General features: G+C 47.1%; 1 protein-coding gene across 1 annotated transcript in view; it reads left to right on the forward strand.

Moving 5' to 3' along the window:
• The window catches only part of SLX9 (SLX9 ribosome biogenesis factor), a 39,996-nt gene extending 15,448 nt beyond the window's left edge, over positions 1-24,548 (forward strand). Inside the window, exons 3-6 of the mRNA XM_058027966.1 lie at positions 17,001-17,069; positions 19,981-20,128; positions 22,542-22,610; positions 23,960-24,548. Coding sequence (XP_057883949.1) covers positions 17,001-17,069; positions 19,981-20,128; positions 22,542-22,610; positions 23,960-24,086 — 413 coding nt within the window. The 3' untranslated portion in view covers positions 24,087-24,548. The remainder of the gene's footprint in view (positions 1-17,000; positions 17,070-19,980; positions 20,129-22,541; positions 22,611-23,959) is intronic.
• Positions 24,549-25,012: the final 464 nt, after the last annotated feature.

Genomic DNA, 25,012 nt, shown 5'->3' on the forward strand with positions numbered 1-25,012 from the left:
TGTTGAACTGTTTAATCAACATCACCACTGTGAAAAAAACCCCATCAGAACTGGTAGCTCACTGTGTCGTGTTTGAATGCTAGAGCTAGTAAGACCCTTTCAAGATTAAAGTGCCATTATGATCCCACAAAGGCTTCATGCAGACATAGGATCACCTTGATCTGTCCTTTAGGGGCTCCTGCTTGGCAGCTTCAGTCTTGACCTTGTGATGGAACAGTTCCTTATCCGTGGCACTCAGTTGTGCAGTGCTGTGTGAAAACAGCCATCTTGTTTCTGGTCTGGGCATAAACCCTCTGAGCAGGGAGGGCTGTGTGCTCCTGTGGGGCAGGAGGGGGTGCCTGCCTTCAGCAGATGCTGAAAGTGGACTTGAGTTCCATCTCCACCCCAATCACAGACCAGAAGAGCAAGGATATTATGCCTTGTACTTCCCCAGGTGGTTATTTTTCCAGCTCTATTCTTCAAACCTTTCCCAATTTTGAAATCTGCTCCATGTGCCCCTAAGAAGGGGAAGAATGGCAAGTGTTCTGCATTGCCAATCCTGTGTGTCAGGTGTTGCCCAACTGAGCTGGGGGCTGCAGATCAAACATGTGCCTGGCACAAGCTATTTGGGAAGTTTTCCTGGGTATTCTCACCCTCTTTACTTTATGTTAGTGTTTAGTCCTCTGTGTGGGCAGCAGTTTATAAAGCCACTTATGGTGCTTTGAACTGACTGATCAGAATGTCACTGGATCGAGCTAATAATTCTTAAATGATGTAAATAATGAAAGTCTGCTGGTGTTATACTGGTTGAGTTGTGCTGCTCTTTTCTGTGTCTAAATCTAAAGTTACTTTGTAAGTATTGCCTAAACAGACTATTGGATAAAAGAAATGAGTATGATTATATTCAATATGTGTCTGCTCAGTGGTAGAAGATGTGGCTGGACTCGGTGTTTGCTCAGTGCTCCCAGAGTGCAGGTGTGTGGCTTTCCTGGAGTGTGGGAGCCCTGACAGCTGCAGATGGAGGGATTAACTCCTTGACGTATGCTTGTGCAATAGATAGGGCAGCGTGGGGAGGGGACCACGCCACGCTAATCTGCCACACAGACTTAACAATCAAGGGCAAGCTCTGACATGTGATTACTTTTTTCATTTCACTGTCAATGCATGGAGTGTTGTGAGTGGGGAAAAGTAACTCATGCCACAGGGAGCCTGAGACCAGGCATGTTAGAGAATCCAAGGAGGAGTGCCAGGAGAGGAGAATTAATCAACAGTTAAAATAACACAGTGGAGATTTTGCCATGGTCCTGAAGCTCTGAGTAAGGTTCAGAGTAATTACTGCATAAAAAGAATTGATTGGAGCAGTCAGGAAGTGTCTCTAGAAACTCTCCTGCTTTTCTTTCTGCTGTGTGTAGGCATTGCCCAGATCCTTGTGACTGTAAACCTGATGGTGGGTTTACTGAGCTTCCTTAGCACAGGGGCAGGAAAAGCCCATGTGCTCCACCTCAGAGGAGGTATAGGAGCTCACAGCAGTGTCTGCAGCCAGTGCTGTCCTTCCTGAGCTTTCACACTTATCTGCTGATCAGGTTTTTGGCATTGATGCCAAAAGTGTGAAATATGAGCAATGACTCAATTGATCAGAGCTCTTTTGCTTGGAAAAGAGCTCTAATCAATTGAGAAAAAGAGGAGCTAATCAAATAGGTTTGCCCCAGAGACTAAACTTGCTCCCAGTGTCTTCCAGTAAGATAAGTGGAGATTAAAGAAACTGGAAGATTCTGTGTTAAAGGTGGGCAGAGATCCTTCAGTAAAATGGCACTGAAGTTGCAGGATCCCTTGCACATGGTTGTTCTGAATTTCTGGTACCCACATGGATTGGAAGCAGATCCTCCAAAATAAAAATTCCTTGGAGGTGCTGCATGCAGACACTCTCTACTTGGGCATTACACCCAGCTGTGGTCAGACCTGGTATGTTCTTAGCTCAGTGGTGCTCTTTGCTGGACAGAGGCTCTGGTTCAAGCCCTCAAAGTGCCTTCTGTTAGTGCTTTGTGAGGTGTTGGTGTGCAGCCTCTGCCTGTGGCTGGCCACACAAGGTGCAGGACCAGGGGGCTGCCCATGGGTGCTGCAGTTTTGGGCTGGAAGTGCTAAAAAATGGCTGTTTTTTGTCTCCTTAAGCTACAGCTGGAGATGGGGCAGAGGGGCTGCCAGTGGTACAGCTAAGCAGTGCCAAAGTGGAATTTTCTGTTCCTGCCCTGATCCCAGTCCCAAATACATTCATGCAGTCACCCTGCCCCTTGACTCTTTTAGCATAAAGTCATCATTGCAGTATTTCTGTTGCAATATGAAAACTGGAATGAGAGTGTAAAGAATTTGATCTTGTAGGTGCTTTTAATACAATTCTGTGGCAGACCTGCTGGAACTGAGAACAACTGATTAAAATACTTAGAGGGTACAAGTTAAGCTTTGGGCTTTTTTGCCTGTTCTGCCTGTAATGTTTTTGCAACTGCCAGAAAATTGGTATATCTTCCCAGTCTGTTCTGCAGTCATTAGTTTGTACTGACTTTCTTCTTCCCTGTGCTTCCTGCTGTCCTTCAGATCCATCATGGAATTAATTGGTGGGGGAAAAAGAACAGGGAAAGAAATTTGTCCACTGCACATGGCAGGAATTTGCTGGCAATGCTGTCTCAGGTTAAGTACAGAATTGTAACATGGTTTTTTTGTTTTTTTTTTTTTTTTTTTTTTTTTTTTTTTTTTTTTTTGTTTTTTTTGTTTTTTTTTTTTTTTTTTTTTTTTAATTTAAGCTACCAGGCATTTGCTCTGTGTTTCTTGCTTCAAAATAGGATATGCAGGTTTTGTCTGGAAAATAAGGCCTGTAGCCAAGACTGGAAATGTTGGCTTCTTAGCCCTGGGGAGGAGAGATTACAGTTCAACAAGCAAACAAGGGCAAGAATACAGTAAGCAATAGAAATGCTGACTCTGCTGCCTTCAGGAAAGGGTAACTTGAGCCCAAGTGGTTGGGATGCCACTGTTTGGAGGCCAGGAAAGAGCCACTGTTTGGAAAGCAGAGGCAGGCATCTGTTAGAAAGGTCAGGGACTGATTGGATTAACTAGGGCAGCGCTGAACGATCATCAAAAAGAAAGTGAGGTGGGGCAAGGCTTTTTTAAACTTCCCATTGTTCTTGCCCAGGGTCAAGCACTGGGAGCTCCTTAGAAGAAGCTGGAACTTTTGTTTCTACCCCTTTGTCCCAGCAAAGGCTGTGTCTGTGCTCCTGGCTTGGGTCTCACTGGAGCCAGGACTCTGCCCACTGCAGGGTTCCCCCAAGCCTTCCTGCTCACCTCATGCCCATTCATAAAGCAGACCAGACATTGAGTCCTCTGCTGGGTTTCTCTTCTAATTGTTCTCTTCTGTTTGTTTGCTTACGCTGCAGTTCAAGCTGTGCCTGTTTATTCCCTGTGAAATTCCCGTGTGCACATCTGAAGGAAAGTTTGTCATGTTTGCATCTTGAATTTAGAGGCACATGTTCTTCCCTGGCTGTGTGCTCTGGGTCACACAGGGCAGAGGAGTGGCTGAGGGAGTGACACTGATTTTATGTGTATCCTGTGCTCTGTCATGTGCCTGGGACCAGTCAGCAATCTGCTGTTTGCAAACACACAACATGTAACGTGTAGGACTGTGGCCATCAGGGTACAGAGATGTGTGTCTCCAAATCTTATGTGTATCTGCTGTATTTTCTTCTTTTTCTTGAGGTCCCTGTGGGGGAAAGTCTAGTGTCCAGACATCTCTGCATGATTTTTTCATGTCAGCATCTCTGCATGTTTTTTTTCCTGTCAGCATCTCTCCAGAAGCCATGTCAGGCACTTTGTGGTTATGTGTGTCTGAAAGCTGCTGCATCCTTGATGGCCTTGAACAGCCTCTTACCACCAGCTTTCTGATAGTCCAGAGATGATAGTTTTTGTTGTGTAGTCTTGGTGGGCTAATCTTTTCCCAAGCTCTCCCTTCTGGGTTTTGGGCAGAGGTGTAGACATCCCAGTACCCCTTAAGAGTGAGTAGGAAAATAAGAGAGGACTCCAGGAATGGTGGAAAGCTCATTCCTGGAACAGTTATGGGACCTTATAGGAGGAGGAGGAGAGGGGAGGCACAGCAGGCTGAACTACACAGCTTTAACTCAGTCTGTGGGGAAGAAGAGAAGGTGCTGTAGCTGTGTTCATGGTAACTGTTTAACAGACAGATGTGGGAGACACAGAATTCACTCCCAGAGCTTTTTATTCAGAGTGGGCATCCAGGTTTCTCTGTAGGAGTCCTCTGCCAGCTGCTCTCCTCCTTTACCTTGTGTCTAGCAACAGGGGCTCTTCTGGAGTCCTGTGTCTGAGTGTGGCTGGGAAATCATAAAAGTCAAAGTTGTGGTGTCATGCCAAGTCCTGCCTCTGGTCATCATCTCCTCTCTCCCATGCCACATGCTGCCTTGTTCCCATTGGAGCTGTGGCCTCTGCATTTTGGCTGGCTGTTCTTCTGATTAGGTCCTTGGGAAGAGGCAGAACCCAGCTAAGAAATCTGTAGCTAAAAGTACTAAAGGAGAAGGTGAAATAAGGGAGGAAGGAAGATCTTTCAGGCTGTTGATGAGCTGGTGTTAGAGCAGGTCAAAACCTGCTGCTTGATGTTGACCCCTGAGCTATTTCTGAAGCTGCTTCTGTTTTTGCTTCCAGGCTGCAATCAGAGTAAGAATTGGTGCTGGAATGTTTGATCAGGGACTTTGTTTCTTCCTTCTGATGGTCAGACATTTATTTCTCTTTGTTTTCTGTGTGTGGGAGAACTGTGTTTGCAGGGTGAGGGTTGGGGTGAGTCTACAACTATTTTCTTATTTGTCTTGTTTCTAATGGCTTGGTTGGTGCTGTCACTGCTGAATCTCTTCCTGTGACAAGATCATCCCTACCCACCCAGAAGGCTTGGCACAGGAGCTGGTGTGCTGTGTCAGAACAAAAACAGCATCCAAACTGGGCACTCCCATCTCTTGACAGCAGCCAGCAGGAAAAACCTGGGGAGTATAAAGCAACACTTTACTCAAAATGCTTAGCTGGTACTTAAAGCATCCAGTGCCTAATAACTATTACAAAAAACTAGTGAACTGCACAGGTAGAAAGCTGTAGGTACCACCAGTGCCAAATCCATTGAGTGCCCCTGTTCCTCCAGCTGTGAGAGGTTCTGCAGACATTCCCTCTGTCCTTGCTTGTGAACCTGTCCTGAGGACTTGGGAGTGCTTGTGTGCTCATTCATGTCAGGCTGGAATGGGGCATCAGCTGCCCTAGAGATGTGCTGCTACTGGTGAGTTTTAACTTGTGTCTGAAATAGGCTGTGGGTACTTTAGACCTTGGGACTGAAGGCTGAGAGATCAGTCCAGCTGTCTCACAGCTCCCTGTGCTCCTGACCACATCTCCCTTGGTTTGGCTCAGCGTGTTCAAGAAGCAGGAAAATTACCTGGTGCAGGAGAGTTGGGTTTGTGTGCAGGAGACAAGGTGGAAGATCCAACAACAAATGCTTGGATAAGGTAAGCCAAGCTAAGCTCTCATTTACCAGCACCCTGAGCTGCTGTGGAGTCTGCTTGCTGCTGTCTCTGTGCCAAGTTTCCAGATGTCATGTGTTGATGGTGCCCATGGTATTGATACTGCTTCACATCCCATGTCGATCTTTCCAGGGGAAGCAGCCCTGCCTCTGTGTCATTACCATGCAAGTCAATTACTGTTGATTTTTTTTTTTTACTTTAGTTCCATTAGAGCCAAGCAATCCAATATTGCATTCAGTATTCCCTGGAGCAAGTCAGCACTTTGCAGACCCCTTCCCTGCTCCCTAAAGCACCCCCAAGCATCCTGGCAGCATCACTGCAGGAGCTGAGAGTGTCTGCATTCCCTTTAGCAGTAGGTGGGGCATTGGCACACAGAGACCTTGGAGTGGTGTTCTGGAGATGTTGCCTGTGCAGGCATGTGGTGGAAGAGGCTGCCAGTTTGCCAAGAGAACAGATTTACTGAACAGAGAATTTAGTAAATGAAATCAGGGCTCCTTCCTCCTCACCCAGCCAAGGGTGAGGGCTGCCTACCTTAGGTGTGGCTGAATACACTCAGGCTTTTGGACTGCTGACATTTTTTTTTTCTTAATAAATGTTTTGGTTAAATCCCAGCTTGATTGTGGATGCTGAATCACTATTTCTGATTAATGGAACTTTTTTTGAGGAGGTGTAGGGAAGCAGAGGTGTGACATCTCAGCTTCCTTGTCCTTGAGCTGTGCAGCTCTCTGAGCAGTGGTGGCAGGGTGGTCCTTCCTACTGATGGAATATCCTCTCTCCTGAAAAGGCAGCCTGAGATAGCTACTTGCCAGTGTTAGAAGGGTGCATTCAGGGCCATCCAGAAAATCCCTTTTCTTAGGTCTGGATTGCAATACACCCTTTAGGTGCTAATTTAGCAAACCTTCCAAGAAGAGGCAGGGAACCTGTTAGCTGGGAAGAACACTTTTGTGGCTCTTCAAAGGATTTCTCTTGGTTTTGCCCATGTGCTTTCATTGCATCCTCGTGTTTCTGGACACTTGTGAAGAAGGGAAGGCTTCAGGAATAAATTTTAGACTTTCTAGTCTTTTCCTACTTTGTCCAAGTCCATATTGCTGTTGGAAGAGTTGTTACCACAGGAGATAAAGGGGTGCAGACATCAGGCTTGGATGTTACTTTTGGATCAGCTGTCAGGTTTCAAAAGTCATAGGTTTAGATTTTTCTGGAAAACACTGATTGGCATAAGCACAATTGCTTCTCAAATGGAAGTTGCTGAAGTACTTGATGCCCTTCTAGCAAACTAGGCACTGAGGAAGTAATGCTAGGGGGGAATTATCTCCTCTCCCAGCTCCTCTCTGCCTTCTGCTGTGGCCCTGAATGCTAATTCCTTCTCAGCTGATGGAAGGAGAGCATCTGTGCAATCTGTGCCTCATGTGCCCTGTGGAGAAGAGCGGGCTTGGTGAGTAGGGTGCTTCAGGTCACCAGGCTAGGAACAGAAATGATCCTCCTCCTCTTCTCCCTGTCTGCTCAGATGGGCTTTGGTTTTGCTGTGACCTTTCTACTGGAAGACAAACCTCTCTGAACATTTAATGGTGTCCTGTGGGTGCCCACCTTCCTGTAATATCCTTGTTCCTGCCCCTTCCCTTGCTGTCCCTACTTCTCTCCTTTTTCTCTCTGCAAGAGCTTCATCCTTATGTTCCTGTCATTTGAAACTATGATTTCAGCCAGTTTTGACAGTCTTCTCTTGACCTTCATGCTCAATTCTTCCTCCTTCGCTGTGGAGACATTTGTGATGTGATCTTTTCTCTCCTCTCTGTGCTGCTGAAGCTCCTGTATGTAACTCCCACTTATTGCTGATCTTGTGGTTGTTTTGTTTTCTACCCTGGAGTTAGGTATCTGCACAGTCTACTCAGGGCAGTTTCTGGCTGGCATTGTTGCCTGGAAATATAATTAAGTATTGATCACTGGGCATTCAGCAGTCACATGAGTTAACATATTAATTATGTGTAAGAGTTTGTCATTCCAGTAATGTTTGTTCCCTACTGGCTGGCATAGTGTGTGTATTGAGAGGAAGGGTGTACATGGACCTTGGAGTGGTGTTTGCTTTCTCTTTTGCCTTTTAATGGTTATGAATCCCTTGACCAGTGGTGCTCTGGGCATTGCTCTTTTGCTGGTGCTGTTGTTTTTTGCCTGTTCCTGCTTGTTGTTCTCTGCTGATCATAAATTTTCAGAAGCCTTACACTACCTCAGTGGTTACTTCTGAGGGCAGCCAGGCTGGAGTTAACATCTTGCTTCCAGACTATCTGCCAGTGGTTGTCTTGATTGAGGAGCTGAGCAGCTGCTGGCTGGAAGATGTGTGTGTGTGCCAAGCCTCCACATCACAGAGAGTACAAAAAAATCCACCTTGTGCTCCTTGCTCCCTTCTTCACTGCTCTGATTCCTACCCCACCCTTAGCCCTACAGAGGGGATCCATTGTGGATACGTGGCTTAATATGGAAAAAAATGTTTCTCTGCTGCAATGCCTTGCTACCAGTACACATTGGATTCTGTCCATTAAAATTCTTTGAAAACCTCTGGCCAAAGGCAGCTTTTAATAGGAGCTCTGTGATTACCCTGAAACAGTCCTTGCCAGCTTCCCCTGTGCCACAACTGGTGTGAAACATCATAAAGCCTGACCTCAGTGTGTGGGGGGAGATTATTGACATGCCCAGAGATGGGCAGTGGAGCTGGGGAAGGGTCTGGAGCAAAAGCCTGATGAGGAGGAGCTGGGGGAGACTCAGCCTGGAGAAAAAGAGGCTCAGGAAGGACCTTGTCACTCTCTCTAGCTCCCTGACAGGAGGGTGCAGCCAGGTGGGGCTTGGGCTCTGCTCCCAGGGAGCAGGGGACCAGAGGAAATGCCTCACGTTGTACTGGGGGGGTTTAGGTGGGATACTGGGGAAAGTTCTTCACTGAAAGGATGATCAGGCATGGGAAGGTGCTGCCCAGGGCAGGGGCAGACTCACATCCCTGGACGTGTTCACAAGGTGTCTGTGGTGCTTAGGGAGATGGCCCAACGATGGAACCTGCACTGGTGGTTGGATTTGATGATCTTAGAAGTCTTCTCCTGCTATCCAACCTAAACTTCCCCTGACTCAGCTCCCTGCCCTTGCCTTGAGTCCTGTCACTGGTCACAAGAGTGAAGAGGTCAGTATCTGCCCCTCTGCTTGCCCTCAGGAGCATGTTGAAGACCGCAGTGAAATGTCCCCTCAGTCTTGCCAGGCTGGACAAAGTGACCTGAGCCCCTCATAAGGCTTCCCCTCCAGACCCTTTCCCATCCTTGTGATCCCTCTTTGGAAGCTCTCTATCAGCCTGGTGTCTTTCTTGGTACTGTGGTGCCCAAAACTGTGCACAGGACTGGAGGTGAGGCCACACCAGTGCCAAGCAGAGTAGGACAATCCTGTCCTTTGACCAGCTGAAAATGCTGCATTATTTTGTTTGTTTTGACTTCTCTTCTTTCCCCAAGGTATCACTTTGCCATCAGGTCAAGTGTGCACTGTCTCCACTTAGCAGGATGGAAAGGCTGAGCCATGGGATTGCTCCTGCCTCTCTTTTTTCCATCTCCATCTGAGGAAAGGTCCAGCTGTAGCTCTTGCTACTGGCTGCATCCCTGCCTTGTCAGATGATGCAGGGAGTGGTTCCTGCAGGCACTTGTTTCACCAAGTTGCACAGTGAACACGGTCTGGTTGCCTGTCCTTCCTCATTTCAGTCAAAGAAATGATTCCAGATGATGCAATCTGTCTGAATCCCTCCATGGCCTGTTTTTCCCAGGAAGGTGGCTCTGAATGCTAAACCTGGCCCCAAGAAATGAGGAAAACTGGGCACTTCTACAAACAAACTAATGAATCCATGGAATGTATTGTGTGTAGGAGTGGGGGGAAGGTGGGGCTCTGCACTAGCAGATCCTGGTGTTTGCTGTAATCCCTGAGAAACAAACAGCTCCACATCTCGTTCTGGGTGATGTCTCATACCTCCTCCTGTGTGCAGCTGGTCTGCTGCCAGTGCTGCAGTGCCAGCTGACAGTGACATATTTGTCTGTCTGCCTTGCAAGTCTGTCCCTCTGTGCTTTTGTCCCTCTGTCCTCTGAGCATCTTTAAATCCATTTTTTGTTTTCTCTCCTTCCCTATTTTTGTCTGCTCTCTCCCCTTTCCCCAGCACCTCATCAGGCCCCTGCTTTGGCTTTGAGTAGAAATGCAGCATAAAAAGCTGCCTGAGGCAGGCATGGCTGGAGCTGGATGATCTTTAAGGGCCCTTCCAACCCAAATCATTCTGTGATAAAATGCAGTGTCTCCACTGAATCCACCCACTGGGAATGTAATAACAAGTACAGCTGAGCAGAGCTGCCTCCCCTAAGGTGCTGAAAGGCATAGGTGAAAGAAACACCAGGTTCCAAAACAGTATGAGAGGGGTTATAGGAACCAGTGGCTGGAAAACTTCCCCAGGGAATGCCAGTTTAATTGTCTGCTAGCTAATATGCAGTTAAAAGACAAGGAAATTAAGGTAAACTGTTTGTGCTTTTTGGATAAATAAGCACCAGATAAAATCCAGCAGTGTAACTATTTCAGATCTAGATCTTTCACTGTGTAATACTGCAGAGATACTGAACTACTGATTTTTAAAGCTTCTCAAAGGACAGGATAGTCAAAGGTAATCTTATTAGCAGGAAAGGAAAAGATATTTTGGGGAAAATCTCTTTCAAATGCAGGCCTGCAAGGCATTGTCAAAAAGCATAGTAATGTTTCAGTGTTCTGCCTCCTTCAGTAAGCCCTAAGGAGAGAATTTACCCATTGGTAAACATGAATTACTCCTGGTCTCAGAATAAATCTCATTCCAGAGATTGGCTGCTGTTCTGGCTTTTATAGAAATGGTGCTCTGGTCTTCTCACTGCCCTTTATTGAAACTGCAACATCCACACCAATAGCTAAGGTGCCTGTATCTCTGTTGCTAAAATACACATTTTTATCCTCTGTAAAAGGACTCTTGCCAACTGTCCAAATTGTGCTGCAGACTCACTGGAGTCTACTTTGGTGGTCCACTTTGACCAGATAAAGCAGGTTGTTTAGGGCTGTGTCTAGTCAGGTTTTGAATATTTCCATGGGTGGAGACCTGGGGGCTCCATAACCTCCTGACAATTTAAAAAATCATGAAAATTTTCCCAAAAACTGTGTGCTCCTTGTCACTGGGCACCATTGGGAATAGTCTGTCTCCCTCCTCCTCTTCCTTTCCACCAGGTATTATGCACATTTATAGGATTTCCTTTGAGGCCTCTTTTCCAGCCTTTCCTCAAGTAAAAGACACTCCAGTTCCTTAATTTTAGTGGCCTTTACCTGGATTAACTCTCCCATTCATGTGTCCCCCTTGTCCTGGGGAGCCCAGGAGGGGACCCATTGCTCCAGATGTGGCCTCACACATCCAGATGTGGGGCAGAGGCACTGCAGATGCTGTCAGACCTGCAGGAGCAGGGAAGCAGGTTTAGTGGCTGTAATCCCAACGAGGATCATGTGCTGCTTATCTGCAAAACTTCTGCCAGGGCTGGGTGCTGCACCTTTGGCAAGGCTGCTCTTTGGGGAAGTAAGGATTGCCTGTGCTCCCTGGGAAGTTTTTCCCCAAGAGTCTGATCTTAAGAATGTATATCCTTTTTTATATCTATGTATTCCTGCATCTTCCCCCGTGTCTGAATTGCAGCAGAGGAAGCTGCTTTAACTGGATGGCAATGCTTAATGCCCCTGTACAAGCTCACCAACTCTTGTTGGTTATCTTGAGCCAGTCAGTGTTGTTTCCTCTGGTTGAGGGATGGTCCAGCCTTCCCTGGTGCTGCCTCAAGGAGCATTTGGCCTCGGCTCCACTGTCTGCACTTCTTGGAGATGTTTCTCTGGGGCTTTTATATGGGGTGGTGGAAGCAAAGAAAATGTTCATTCTCCTCTCTTGATGGGGCTAGGGGCATGAAGTTGCTCTCAGTAGCCTCTGGTGGGGTTTCTCTGCTCACAGTGTTCAGGATGTTGGAATGGTCAGTTTTCTTGCCTTACTGTGGAAAATTTGCAGACCTACAGGTCCCTGTATCAACTTGACTGCAAGAAGGCTTTGCCATTCATACAATCATAGAATCGTTAAGGTTAGGAAAACTCTGTAAGACTGAATCCCACCATTCCCCCTGCACTGCCAGGTGTGCCCCTAAGCCATGTCCCCAAGTGCCACAGCCACACCTTTGGAATGTTTCCAGGGCTGATGCTGTGGGTTCTGCTGCTCTTGTGGCTGAGTGACCTCTTGTAAGGCTGGAAGCTGCAGCAGAGCTTGCTGAGAGCTGCTGGGCATAAACTAAATTCACTGTGATCACAGGTATTTAAATTGTTTTTGGGGCTGCACAGAGAGGAAATATATGCCAGTGATAGCAAGGAAAAAGTCAACTTTTTTGCCATGCCATTCCTTGACAAATGACAATATTTGCAGTGTGTAATTTATGATACCTTTGGAGAACTCTTTTGGTGGATGAAATGCACACACCCTTGTTGCATGTACATAGAAAGGGTTGTGTGTGTGTGGGGCGGGGGGGGTAAAATGTCTTTTTTTGTAAGCAGACTCATTCTCCCAAAGCTGGAAAGGGGATTTCTTGAAGGGGATCACACCTGATCTTGGAATGTCCCTGACATGGTGTGTGTTTCCCAGGGCACCTTTCTGTGGGTGAGCCTTTCTGCATTTGTCTTGTGGACTTTCAAGTTTTCCATGTCAGGGGGTACTGGCACCTATCCTTTTATTTTCCTTTCTTCTTTTTACTTTTCCCCATGGCAGGGGTTTGTGATGAGTTAGTCTTTAAGGTCCCTTCTAGCCCAAACTATTCTATGATTTCTTTGTTTCCCTGAGCCTGAAATAGCAACACCAACCTCCTGTCTTAGACTCTGCAATTCTTGGCTCAGAAACCCGGGTTCCCTGTGGCATTTCAGCCTTGGTTATAAAAATAACCTTCAGCTGCACAAGTGGCTGTAGGAGCAGTGACACACTGGGCCACCTTGAGCATCCTCTGTGTGCCTGTCTGTGACTGGGGCTGAATCTCTTCTGGGGAGGGCTGCTGAGAGCATGAAGGATGAGGAGCTAAAATGGACAAAGCCTTGGGCAGAGGAGGAGAAGGAGGTGCTTTTACCTTGTGCAAGGGGCTGAGTGTGCCAGCAGCACTTCAGACACAGTGTGTAAGGACAGCCTTTGTCTCTGAGGTCGCCTTTCACAGCCTGCTGTGCACATTGTGACTTCCCAGTCACCTCCTGAGGGGATGTGCTCCCCCCTCTAATGGAGCATCACTGAGTGCCCCTGTGAGCTGAGGCTGAGCTGGGCTGCCTGGGAGGCCTTGTGCCCCTTGTGCTGGGGCTGCTTGGAGCCTGGGGATGTTTACCAGGCCCGGCAGAGCCATGACCTTGCTGTGAGGACACGAGCTGCACTGCTGCTCTGGGCTTCCAGGGGGAGGCCAGGCTTGGAAGTAGGCTGTGCTTCAGATAACCAGGGCATCTGAAGGGGCAGAGAAGGCAGATCCCACTTCTTGTAGGATGCCTTTGTTATAAATATGTAATTTAATAGTTGGCTCTCACAATTAAGAGACAGATATTTTATAGGTGTGTAGTGATGTTGTTGTAATATGTCATTCCATAGTCCTCTTTCCTTCCCCTCCCTGTAATAGCCATGGTAGTCATGACATTTAGAGGAGGCTGGCTTGTTACCAGGAGCTAAGATAACACCTGACCTCCAATCAAGATGTAAAAAGTAGTCTCCACCAATGGATGGCAGGGAAAGAGTAGACTGACAAAACTTTCAGAGGAACTAAAGATATAAAAGGCAGAGCATCTATTTTGTAGAGGAGCCATGTGGCTGGTAGTCATGGTGTGGGAGCTCCCAGCACTGTGATTTTTCCTTATTCAGTCCTTTGTTGTAATTAAATTTTAAAAGTGAGGGTCATTTCTCACACCTTCCACATTGGGGCAGGAAGAATGCGTGCATGCTGGTATAATTGTGTGAACAAAAATAATGCAGCTTGTTTTAGATCATGAAAAGCAAATGCTGTATCCATGGAGAAACCTGCCCTGGCCCAGGAGGAGCTGGCACCTTTTCCTCCAATGCTGCTTCCCAAGCCTGCTCAGGGTGCAGCAGGGCTTGGATTGGGCAAAATCCAAATGTGTTTTCTGTGCCCCATACATACAGGTACCAAGCTGTCCCTAGGGGCTCCTGTAACAGCAGGAGGACAAAGAGTTTGGGCACAGCCCCTGTCCTTGCCACCCCTAAGCCTTGGTCACCAATGTGCATCAATGCTTTGGGAGCAGGGGAGCTGGAGGGCACAGACTGGGAGCTGTCAGTGGGATGAGGGCAGGGAGCTGTGGAGCATCCTCTCAGCCAGAGGGCATCTTGGCTGGCTTTGTGCCTGGCCCGTGCTGTCCCTCAGCTCTGTTCCTGGAGGAATAAGAACACCTCAGGGGTCGTGCAGTGACAGCTGCCAGGTCACAGCACTGTTGCCTGTGCCCCAGGAGACTGTCCTTACCATTTCCCAGGCTCTTTATTGGACAAGAGCAGTGCACCATTTACGAGTGACACTATGTGATTTAAGAAAACAACCCCAAACCACACCCAATATCTGCTTTTGGATGTAGTCTGACTTCCTTCATTAACTCATCTCACAGCTGTAGGCATATGCTCATTCTTGCTATTACACAACTGAGGCTAAAATTAAAACATCTGTTGTTATTTAACTTGAGTTTGCCAAAATACTATGTTTTGAGCAGCAACAGCTTTACTGTTTTGTATCATTGGGGTTTTGGAATATTAATTAATGTTACATGTTGTTTCTTAATGTCTCAGAGCCCAGGAGGAGCTTTGCAAATGCCTGGTGCTGAAGGACCCTCCTCTGTCCATGTGGCATTGCACAGGTTTATTGAATATTTCTGGTAATGGCCAAATGCTCCAAGTTTCCAATGGAGTTTCCTGGAACTGTCAAACCCTCTTGGCTGCAGAGCCAAAATTAAATAGTGGGATCTTGGGGCAGGGAAGCCTCTAGTGTTACAGTTTTAACTCACTCCAGCTTCTTTCTGAATGCCTAGAAAGGATCAAATGGGGATTTCTGAGGTAGGATTTATAGATATATTTAGTCTAAGGAGTTCTTTATGAAAAGTAGTCATATATATATGTGTCTGCGTGTGTATATATATTCTATTTTTGTTTTTAGTCTGAGTCCTTTACCAAAAAACCCTCAAGATTTCTGAAATTAAGGAAGCCATCCTCAAAAATCTGCTTCTCTGACATGAAAGCAGCATCCTAAGGATTGCCAGGAGTAGTACCAAATGCTTGATGTAGGTGGCAAAAAGCTATTGTGGTTTTTTTTTAACCTGTTTGTATCTGGCATGTCTTGTACTGTACAGATCAGAGGGAAGAAAGAAGAAAGCATGTTCTTGCTAAAATGAATGATTGTCAAATTTACAGTGTGGAAATTATCCTTAGTTAATGTGATGGGGTTTGCTCACCTTTCCCTTAGCTATGTAATGGGGTTTGCTCACCTTTCCTTCATTCATAGGGTTTCAAAGGCAAGTGTTGTTAAATTACCTGTGGAATGGGCTGGAGAGGGGGATTCAAACCCTTCTGATTTCACAGGAAAATAATTAAAATGGAGCTGTGGTTTGGCTTGGTCTCAGAGGCGCTTGCAAGCTAAATAAAAACAAAAGGCTGCCTTGGGGACAGTCTGTGCTGTTAATTAACCAGCTGAATTCTGCCTTCACTGTCCTCCAGTGGCTTTGCAGCGGTTTTGGCACTTGACATCACAACTGGAAGCTGCCAAACACAACTTTGCGCCCTCAAGCAGCTGAGCAGCCTTCTGAGGGCAGGCTGGGATATGGAAATTGGAGTGTCTAGAGAGCCAAGTGATGGAAAAGGGCAGGAACTGGCTGCTGGCAGAGGAGGGATGCAGCTCCTTTCCCTCAAGCACTCTCTGGTTATCTGTGGCCACCTTCCCCCTCCCTGGCCAGCAGCAGGATTGGGTTCCTGCCAGGAAAACAGCTTTTGTGTTTCCTTAAATATTCCACTACTGTTTTGGGGAAAAAAAAATACCAACCCAAACCTGAATTGCTGTTATTACTGCAGCTGGCTGAATTGGGCCTTTTTATTTTCATTAACAAATGCTGCCAGGCCATGTTTTTCCAGTGAAGTCATGAGTGTGTTTCCAGATGAGGGGCAGATCTTCCCAGCATTGCCATGGCTGAAATTTGGGCAGGCTGGAGCAGCTGTGGTGTCCTGTGCAGGCAGCCTTCTGGAGATCATTGAGATGGGATAATAATTCCATAATAATGATAATATGTATGTCATAATTGACTGTCATTCATCCTTTTGTCCCCTGAAACCACAGAAATGTGGGGTGATGGGGATGGGCATAGCTCAGAGTTGGTTATTGGATCATGCAATTTATTCTTTCAGCATCTGCTTTGATACCACAACAAATGTGGTTTTACTAAGTGCTGTTTGGGAATTTATTTTTCTGGGAAATGAGGCTGTGGAAGCTCCAGCTTCATTCTCCCTGTCTTAGAAACTCAAAACATGGTGGTGATTGTTGGTTTTGTGGGAAGGTCACCTTAGCCCCAGCAGGTTTGTTCTGTTCTTAAGAAATTATTAAAGGATGCTTTTGTTCAAATCATCCCAAAGGATCTGTAGCTTCAGAGAAGTTGTCCTCAGTGAGTTGTTTTCATAATTGTACTGAATTCCTTTCTTTGGGAAGGGAAAAAAGGGGTGCTTTTTCTTTTCTGCATTTAAGAATAAGCTAAGGTGAATAGTATGATCTTTAGGGAGCTTGTTACTCTATAGGAATTCTAGTATTTCCAGCACATTTCAGGAGAAAAGTTGGCTCAAGTCAATTTAGGTTAAATGTGTGAGGTAAGATACAATTTTATAGCACTTGCAACAGATCTCCAGTAAAAACATTTGTGATGATAGTTTACTTTATATTGGATATCTGTGCTCAACAGCTGCTTTCCAAATACTGAATTTGGTAAATAGTAGGTACTAGTCTATTTTACAGGTTGCTAGTGACCAGCTCCTCCTTACGTCTGCCCTGGATATATTTCAGAAAATTCTCCTTGTGAGGGTGGGCAGGCCCTGGCACAGGCTGAAACTGTGGCTGCCCCATCCTTGGGAGTGCCCAAGGCCAGGCTAGATGGGGCTTGGAACAAGCTGCTCTGGGGCCCACAGCAGGGGGGTTTGAAATGGGATGAGGTTTGAGGTCCTTCCCAATCCGTACCATTCTGTCATCCTATGCTGATGTTCTGATCTGCTTGTTTCTTGTTTTTTAACTCACAGCAAGGCAGATTTGATTTGCTTGGCTAAAAGTTGGGGTGCAGGGTAGCCTTTGGATCTGCCTGCTGTGCCAGCAAGTTGAAAAGCTTCAAGGGTTGAACAGAATCTATTGTGCAGGAGCCAGGCTCCATCTCATGTCTCTTCTCTTCTAGGTTTGCAAGAAAAAACAGTACTTTCTAAAAAAGAGAAGATGAAGCTGAGGAAGGAAAGATGGCTGCAGAGTGAGTATTCCTGTGACACAGTATCACAAAGTATAGTTCTGATGGATCTCTGTACTCTGGGTTTGGGTGACAGAATCCTTCTCAGAAATCTTCATCCCTCCCCAGCACTGGGATAGAAGTTCCAGGTATTGTTTCTCGGTGTTTAGCACCAAGACTTAGTCATTGCCCCAGTTCTGCTTTTGATTTTTACTATGTGTAATATGTGTGACTACATAAACCCTTTGTTTATGCAGAAAGGCACTGTGCCCATATAAGTTTAGCATATTTTTCTATCTTTTAAAACTCTAGTACAGATGTGAGTAGCTGTCTGGTGGAGCTCCTCCTCACCCAGGAGCCAGAGGGATGGCAGGAGAGGCTGGAGCTGAGCTCTGTGCTGCCATCAGCTAATCCCAGACCTCTGGTGAGACCCTGCAGTGGGCTCTCCTGCCCCCTCAGTAGGGGAGAGCTCTGGACACTGCTGGCTGTGTCACTGCTCTTTCCCACATGCTGCAGGTCAGTGAACCCACTTAGCAGACAGTCTGGCCTGTCTCGAGCACTGAAATATGAGCTAACCAAGCCCAGCCCATGGCAGAAATGCTTCTCTTTGCCTGTTTTTGCTCTGAGTGTCTTAGCACAGGAGGGGACTGTGCAGTTGTACCCAGTGTGGCAGAGGGGTTCCTTGTGTCACCTGAAGCTGTTCTTGGGACAGGCTTTGTTCCTAACACCTTCTTGCCCAACAGAGTTGGACACAGACTATTTTTGGGGCAGAGGGATGTGGCTTTCTGCTACACCAAATGCTGTCTGTGCCTGAGCTCTAAGCCCAAGCTCATTAACCTTTGATTTCACCAGCTGCACTGAAGGTGTGTCTGGCTCTTCTTAGGTAAAATGGTATGAATTTAACACACGTGAGTGGAAGGAAACCTCCTCCCAAACAACCAGCCAACAGCTTCTGAGTGCCTGGACATCTTCTTTGGACACATAACACAGATGGCTTTGCTAGTCAAGTTCAGCTGCTTTGGGAAAGCCCAGGAGCAGGATCCTTACAGGGTCTTATTCTAGCCCTCCTGATGCCTTTGTAGCATCAGTCTTTCCCAAGATCATGTGTGCTGTTTTGGCCCTGCTGTGCCCTCTTCCCTTTCTCTTGGCTTAGAAATTACTAAAATGAGGAAATACAAGTGAAATGCAGAGACTTTGCTCTGGGGAGAACAAATATCTGCCAAGACAGGTAATTTAGCCTGAAGTTTACTGTCTTGGTGATGTTAAAAGTGCTTTACAGGCACAGTAGTACCTAAAAACTCTGCCAGTTCTTTGTGGAGAAAGAGCTTTTTGTCCCCCAAAAAGAGAAGCCAGCTTGGACTACTCGAGTTATCACTACATCTCTGTTTTCCTAAATCTGAGTTTGTTGTTTCTTCTTGTCCCAGGGCTGCTTTTGTGACACTGGATGCCAAGACCCTGGGAACCAAAGATCAGCCAGTAGTGCAAATGCACAACTTTCTCCCATTCCAATAAGTAATCTTAGGAGAGACTAGAGAGGGGAAAAAACTTAAGTAATGCTTCAGACATTAGAAGTATGCACATTTAAAAATACATATGTTGCATGGCTCCTCATCTGAACAAGACTTCATAGGAAAAGAATTTAGCGTGTTTGCGCAGAATCAGGTGTCTGAAAATTTTCAGCACATACTGTTTATGAAAGCACTGAAGTAGTCAGCTTCATAAAGCCAGACCAAAAAAAGAAGTCATGCAGAACAGAAAGCTGTGTTCTTGGCAGGGATTGCTGTGAGGAGAAGTGTTTCCAATCCTGATTTGTCACAAACATCCATGTGCAGCAGAGCTGCAGTTCATGAAAAACTGTTGCTCTTCTACTCAGCTGAGCTGGAGAATGAGCAAGGCGAAGGTATTAAAGGAGCAGCCACTGAATTTGAGTTCTGCTTCCTTGACTGTGGGAGCAGGATTAGACCCAGGCTTGTGGTCTGTAAGTGGGACTGGCTGCTTTTGTGCTCCCACCAAAAATACTTCTGGCTTCTGTTGGCCTCTCTGTGTCACCAGCTCTGCCCCATGGCTTCTGGCACACTGTCATGTCCACACAAGGAGTTTGTAGCTCATCATCCTTGCAGTTGTCCAAGGGATTTGTGGGTCAGGTGGGGCATCTTGGAGTTCAGCTGGAGGCCTGTAGCACTGCTGGGCTTTTGTGGGCTGTCCTAAAGGATGTGTTCTGCTGGAGCTCACCCTGGAAACTGCTGGCTTTGGGAAGCGCGAGCAGCTGTGGGACTTACTGCCACATCAGGGAGCCTCAAGGACTGAGGCAGAAGCCTGTGGCTTTTAATGTTCACCTCTTAAGACAAAGGAGGAGACAGGTGTAGCATTTGTGGAGCTCTCTGTGCCTGCACCCTTGTCAGAGCTGCTGCTGGGAGACCAGGAAACCTGGTCCTGAGAGAGGCTATGTGCATCTGCCACTTGGTGCAGTGCTTTTCCAAGGGTCCAGTTTATCCAGCATCTGTCTGCTTGCACTCCACAATGAGTCATTGAGGTGGAGCCTTGACTCTCTTCAAACTAAGTAAACAACTGACATTTAGTCCATCTTTCCTGCCTCTCCTGGGAGACTGTTGTTTGGTCCCAACAGCAACAGAGAAGGTCAGTGTGGTTTTTGCCACATCAGGACTCCTGTGCAGTTTTGCTGAGAGCAAAGAACAGTGTAAGGGATGGAAAAGGACAGAATCTGGGAATTTCACTCCCCATTGCAATGTCAGAAGGGATGTATATATTTACAAGCAAATACATCAATGGAGGGAATGACCCAGCTGCATTTTGTTCATTTTTTCCCTGGTTTATATCACTTCTGTAAATGGCAAAACTGATGAATTTCTTAGCTCAAGGGTTATCTCCTGCAGGTGTTCCCCCTTCTTGCAGTAATGCCTTGTTTCTGACGCAGAAATAGAGAGTGTGAAGATGGCCAAGCAAAAGCAAAAAGCTGAAGCGAAGCGGAAAGCAACGCCTGTGGTGGGAGACATGCAGCCCTTGATGGAAGCCCTGCCTGAGCTCTCCTACCTGACCACAGGGGCAAGGAAGCCTCTCAAAAGGTTGGTGCCATTTGGAGATGGACTGTGTGTTTCCCTTCTTCCTGCAGGGTGGAGGGGCCTTCAGCTCAGCTTGTAGCTGCAGGCCATGGTCAGGAGAACAGGGTCTCATTGGCAACTCTGTTTGAACCATTTTTATGCTTTACTTGGCACAAGAAAAAAAGATGAAATGTGTCTTCTGAACCCACAGCTGAGAGGGGCACTGTATTGCTTGGTTGGGGCTTGGCATGAGACAGACTGGGAGCATCCAGATGTCCTGGAAGTTGCAGGAGTGGCACGTGGGTGTCCATGTTGTGATGCTGCTTGAGCTCACCTGATAACCTCATCTTGTGGTGTTGCAGGCTGGCATTCCATCCTTCCAGGCCTTCATCCAGGCTTTATCCTGAGGCACTTCAAGCCTTTGAGCAGTGCCCTTTGTGCTGTGGCCAGACTCTTTGTTTTGCAGTGTGACTTTGGCCAAGAGCATGGCTGAGCTGGCTGTTCCCTGTGCACTGTCAGCTCTCTCTCTCCCTATCCCAGACCTTTGCCAAAAGCCTCTCCTTTGAGAAGCCCAAGTTGGCACAGTGGAGGTGGGAATTTGACATGGGCTGATGTCACCTACCCTGCCTGTGACCTGCTAACCCCAAACCAGCCCCCCTTGGTACTGACATGGAGGAGCTACAGGCTCTTCTTCCCCTTGCTGGCTTCTGGCTGCCCAAATGTCTGTAGAGGAGTGTTTGAAATAATCAGGAGGCCTTTATAGGATTTGAATCATTACAGAAAGGAAGGGTAATACTCTGGTGATTTGTCAGCAGTATTAATAAAAGATTAGATTCTCCAGGAATTTGATCTCCTGCAGGGTAAAAGCGCATTACAGGGAGGTTTTTATTCTGCTTTATAATGAATGAAGGCAATGAAGTGTAATGAAGCTGAGCTGCTAACAGGGTCCAAATGAACAGGCAGCATGCTGGTGATTTTGAGGGGAAATCCAGCAGGAAATGTACCCTGGGATAGCTTTCCTTTAGGCTTTGCCACCCTCTGCAGAGCTGCTCACCTCTGAGGGGACAGCCATGGTGACTTGGTGGCACACACAGATTTGGCAGGCCCTGCTCTGGTGACCAAGGGCTGCCACCCAGCTTGAGAAAGGATTTTCCTGATCTTCTGTGAGCATTCCAGGCAAACTAGGACCAGAAGTTGTCCCTATGCTGAGCTGTTAAAAACGAGGGGAGGGAAATGAACAGGAACTGATTGAATTAGAGGTGGGTGATGGAAATGAGTGACATGGGGCAATGTGAGGCAAGGGCAATAAGAAGAAAGGAAGAATAGGGGAAAAAAAAGGCAATATAAGAGGATGGAGGGTAGTATGCCAGAGAGAGAAGTAGGAAGAGGAAGCCACTGTAACAAGAGACCAGATCCTGCTGTCTTGAAGAGGAGGTGAGAAATTGTTGTGTTTTCTGACTTTTGGGGTAGATTAGGTGGGGGTGGCCATAACCCCCAGCACCCACCAGTATGGGAATATTCCTCCTTGACCCCTGCTGCAACAGAGAGGTGGGATTCAGGCCCTCTTTCTCCCCCTTGCCTATGTGCTGAGGCTCTGCTTCAGGGTGAATTGGGGTCCCCAACCTCTTTCTTCTGTTAATTTTCCTATCTGTGTAATCCTGAAAAATGGAGATTTCTTCTCCTTTCCTTACTGTCCAGTTCTACCAGCAGCTCCTATTGTGCACCACAAGTCCCCAAAGCAATCTCTGTGCTTCCTGTGTGTCCCTTACTGGGGCTTAGTGCTGGCTTTGTGGTAAATCTCTGCTGCTGCTTGGCATCGGGCGTCACGAGGGATGGTATTACACCCCTGGTCCCCTTGGACTTTGCCCAGGGATCAGGAATGCATGGAGAGGTGGCAGATCTGTACCTGCTGCTGTGCCTCTTCTGCACACAGTGCACCATCCTGCATTACAGCACATAGGGCTGGCAGCTCCCTCCTCTTGCTGAGCATCCCTGGTGCTGCCAGGGTGGCTGTGAAGGCTGGAGCTCTGCAGTGTCAGCAGCAGGGAACATGAGCTGTGCAGAGGTGACATGTGTGGTGGGGAGGGCAGGTTCCATGGAATCTTGGCTCTAAGCAACAGGATCAGTTTGACCTGGAGGTCAGTGATAAGCAGAAAGGGATCTGGGCATGGACAGCTAATGACCAGTGCTGGCTCTGAGAGGTCTGGTGTTCCTGTAATGCCTCCTGCTCTCTCAGCCTCAGGTGGAGGGAGTTTGCATTTCCCTGCAATGCCTGGTTGTGGAAATAATTGCCTTTCAGGAGAATTTCCATGCAGGATAACTAATTACCTGTTCTTTCTGGAAAGGCAGATGCATAATCCCTGGACTGTTTCCATCTACACAGCCATTGCTAAATTAATGCTCTAACACTCACTTGTTTTGTTTCTTCTCTCCATAGCCACATAAAACCCAAGGCAGCACCAGCAGACTTCTGTCTGATGAAACAAGCTCAGAAACATCAGCTCCTGTAAGTACCCATTTGTCAGTGTCCAGTTCCTGCTGAGCCTCAGGGAATGGTCGAGACTGGAAGGGATCCATGGGGTGTCACCTGGTCCAACCCTTGTGCTCAAGCAGAGTTACCTAGAACTGGTTGCTCCAGAGCCAAGTCCACATGGCTTTTGAATATCATCAAGGATGGAGAACTTAAATGTGTCCAAGTAACTCCTGGACTTAGTCTGGCAATTCCTTTTTCCCTGTATAGCTTATACTGCCACCAAGAACTTCGTTTTCCCTCAGCACATCTCTCCTGGGGCTAGGCTCTGTGATCTGCCAGTGTTTGCTTTCTTGTTTCCTGGATTTCTGTCAGTTTTGAGCCATTCAGCTGCAAACTGAGTCTGAACAGTCAGGCTACAGATGCAGCACTGCTGTCCATGAATACCTTCTCTGTCAGAAACAAGCCTGTGTTGCTGCTGGGATGCCTTTCTCACTCAGCTCTGCCTTGCTTTGCTTTTGGTGGCCTGGCAAGTCTGTGCTTCTTGGGAGAGAAAAAATTTGGAGGAATATCTTGAGGTTTCTTTCCCAAGGTATTAGTTTGGATGAGAGGTTCCCTAAGTTTCACCTTAATACCCCAAGCCAAGCTTCAGGAGCATTGGCTCCTCTCTCTGTTTCTCTGGCAGGAGCTTTGAAGGGGAGGGAAGTAGCTGAGCACTACCAAGTGTTTGTCTGGCAGGGCTGTGGAGAGCCTGGCAGTCTGGGGGAGATGAGGGTGCTCTAGTGGATGTGGCTGTGTGAAAACTCACAGGGTTTTTTTTATACTCCTGCTCTGTTCTTGTCCCTCCCTGCTTGCTTGCTTTTTGAGACAAGGCCATTTCCCCAGGAAGCAGCTGTGACCAGGCATGCAGAGGTAATGCTGTCATGGTGTCCAGCTAGTGGTGCATGTAGGATTACCAAGGCTCAATGTTCAGCCATAAAGAGAGTCAGTAGAGGGGCTCTCCAAAGAGAATTTGGTGTTGTGCTGGTGCAATCTGAAGTAATTCTCATTCCTGGTGATTGACCAGATCCACAGCCTCTTGTTTCTGGTTTACTAGGGAAAAGCTCTAAAAAAAGCCCCATTCCCAAGTGATGCTGGACACTGTCATAATTGTTTGTGTCTCTGTGGCATGAGATCAAAGTCCCTGGCTCCCATGAAGCTGGCAGCAATTTGAGCTTTGCCCTTGGCTAAATTAGGTTTATTCTTGCACTGTCTTTCTCTGAGATTTACACTCAGGATCACTCTGTCTCAGCAGAAATCTGCTACTTTATGAGTGGGTCCTTATCTGCTCAGTTCCTTTCACACGAGGCACTTAGAGAACTGCTGTGTTATTTTTCTTTCCTCAGAGAGGAGGAAGTGGCTCGCTTTCAAGAGGTTATCAGCGATCCCCAGTACAGAGCCAACCCCCTCCTGGCCATCAGCAAGCACCTCTCTGAGAGGCTGGGGCAGGGGGAAGCAGGGGAAGCCCTGTAGAGCTCCAGCTGGGCCCAGACATGCCCAGGCTGCAGAGGAGCACATCCCTGGCACCACATCCCAGCCTCTTGGCTCCTTGGGAGCGGTTCAGCAGATGATGAAAACCAAGAGCCCTGCTTTCTGTCTGCAGGAATAATGCAGCTCTCTCCTGACAGGGGCAGCTGCTCCTTCACAGGGTGTTCTGAGACATTCTTGGGCAGGCATTAATCTCCCTGCAAAGTGTCTTGGTACATTTGCTCTTCTTGGGAGCAGGTATGGTTTCTGAAATTGTGCCAAATGCCCGTGTGTCTCTTTTCTGTCATTCCCCCTCTCTCCCTGACAACTTTGAGAAGAGGTTCTTGCTTGCTCTGTTCAGGACCCCAAGCCCTGGAGGCTTTCGAGTTTGTCATGACCAGTGCTGCTGTTCATGGAGATTGTTTTCTGTGAGAAATTTGGCTTTGGAATAAACATACTTTGATACAGCACTGAGTTTGTCTGGCTCTTGTTTTGGTAAATAGGAATTGAAATATGAGTTTCTTTCTCTGGAAAAATGACTTAAAATAATTGTTGTTTCCATGTGTACAGTGAATCAGGAGACTGCTACAAGCAATGACAAATGACTGCAGATCATGTCTAAATCAGGGACTTGCCTTCCTCCTGCCCTGGAGGGGCTTCCTGTGAGTGATGCTCATCCCTTTTGGCCTTTGTGCCTTGTTTAGCCTGCCCTGTAGGAAGCATCCCAATACATGTCCAGCCTGCAGGCTGTGAACTTCAGCCAGTCATTTTTGGGATTGGGAATCTCTGGAAAGGATTTTCCTTTACCAAACACCAATGTTCACAAAACCCCAGTGAATTTTCATGGGGCACAGCTGAAGGCAGGGCCATTCCCTATTAGAGATGGTTCTGATTTGACACCCAAAAATACCAGTGCTGTCTTTTGAGCCATA

Source organism: Melospiza georgiana, chromosome 7 (assembly GCF_028018845.1).
Source record: "Melospiza georgiana isolate bMelGeo1 chromosome 7, bMelGeo1.pri, whole genome shotgun sequence".
Lineage (NCBI taxonomy): Eukaryota > Metazoa > Chordata > Aves > Passeriformes > Passerellidae > Melospiza > Melospiza georgiana.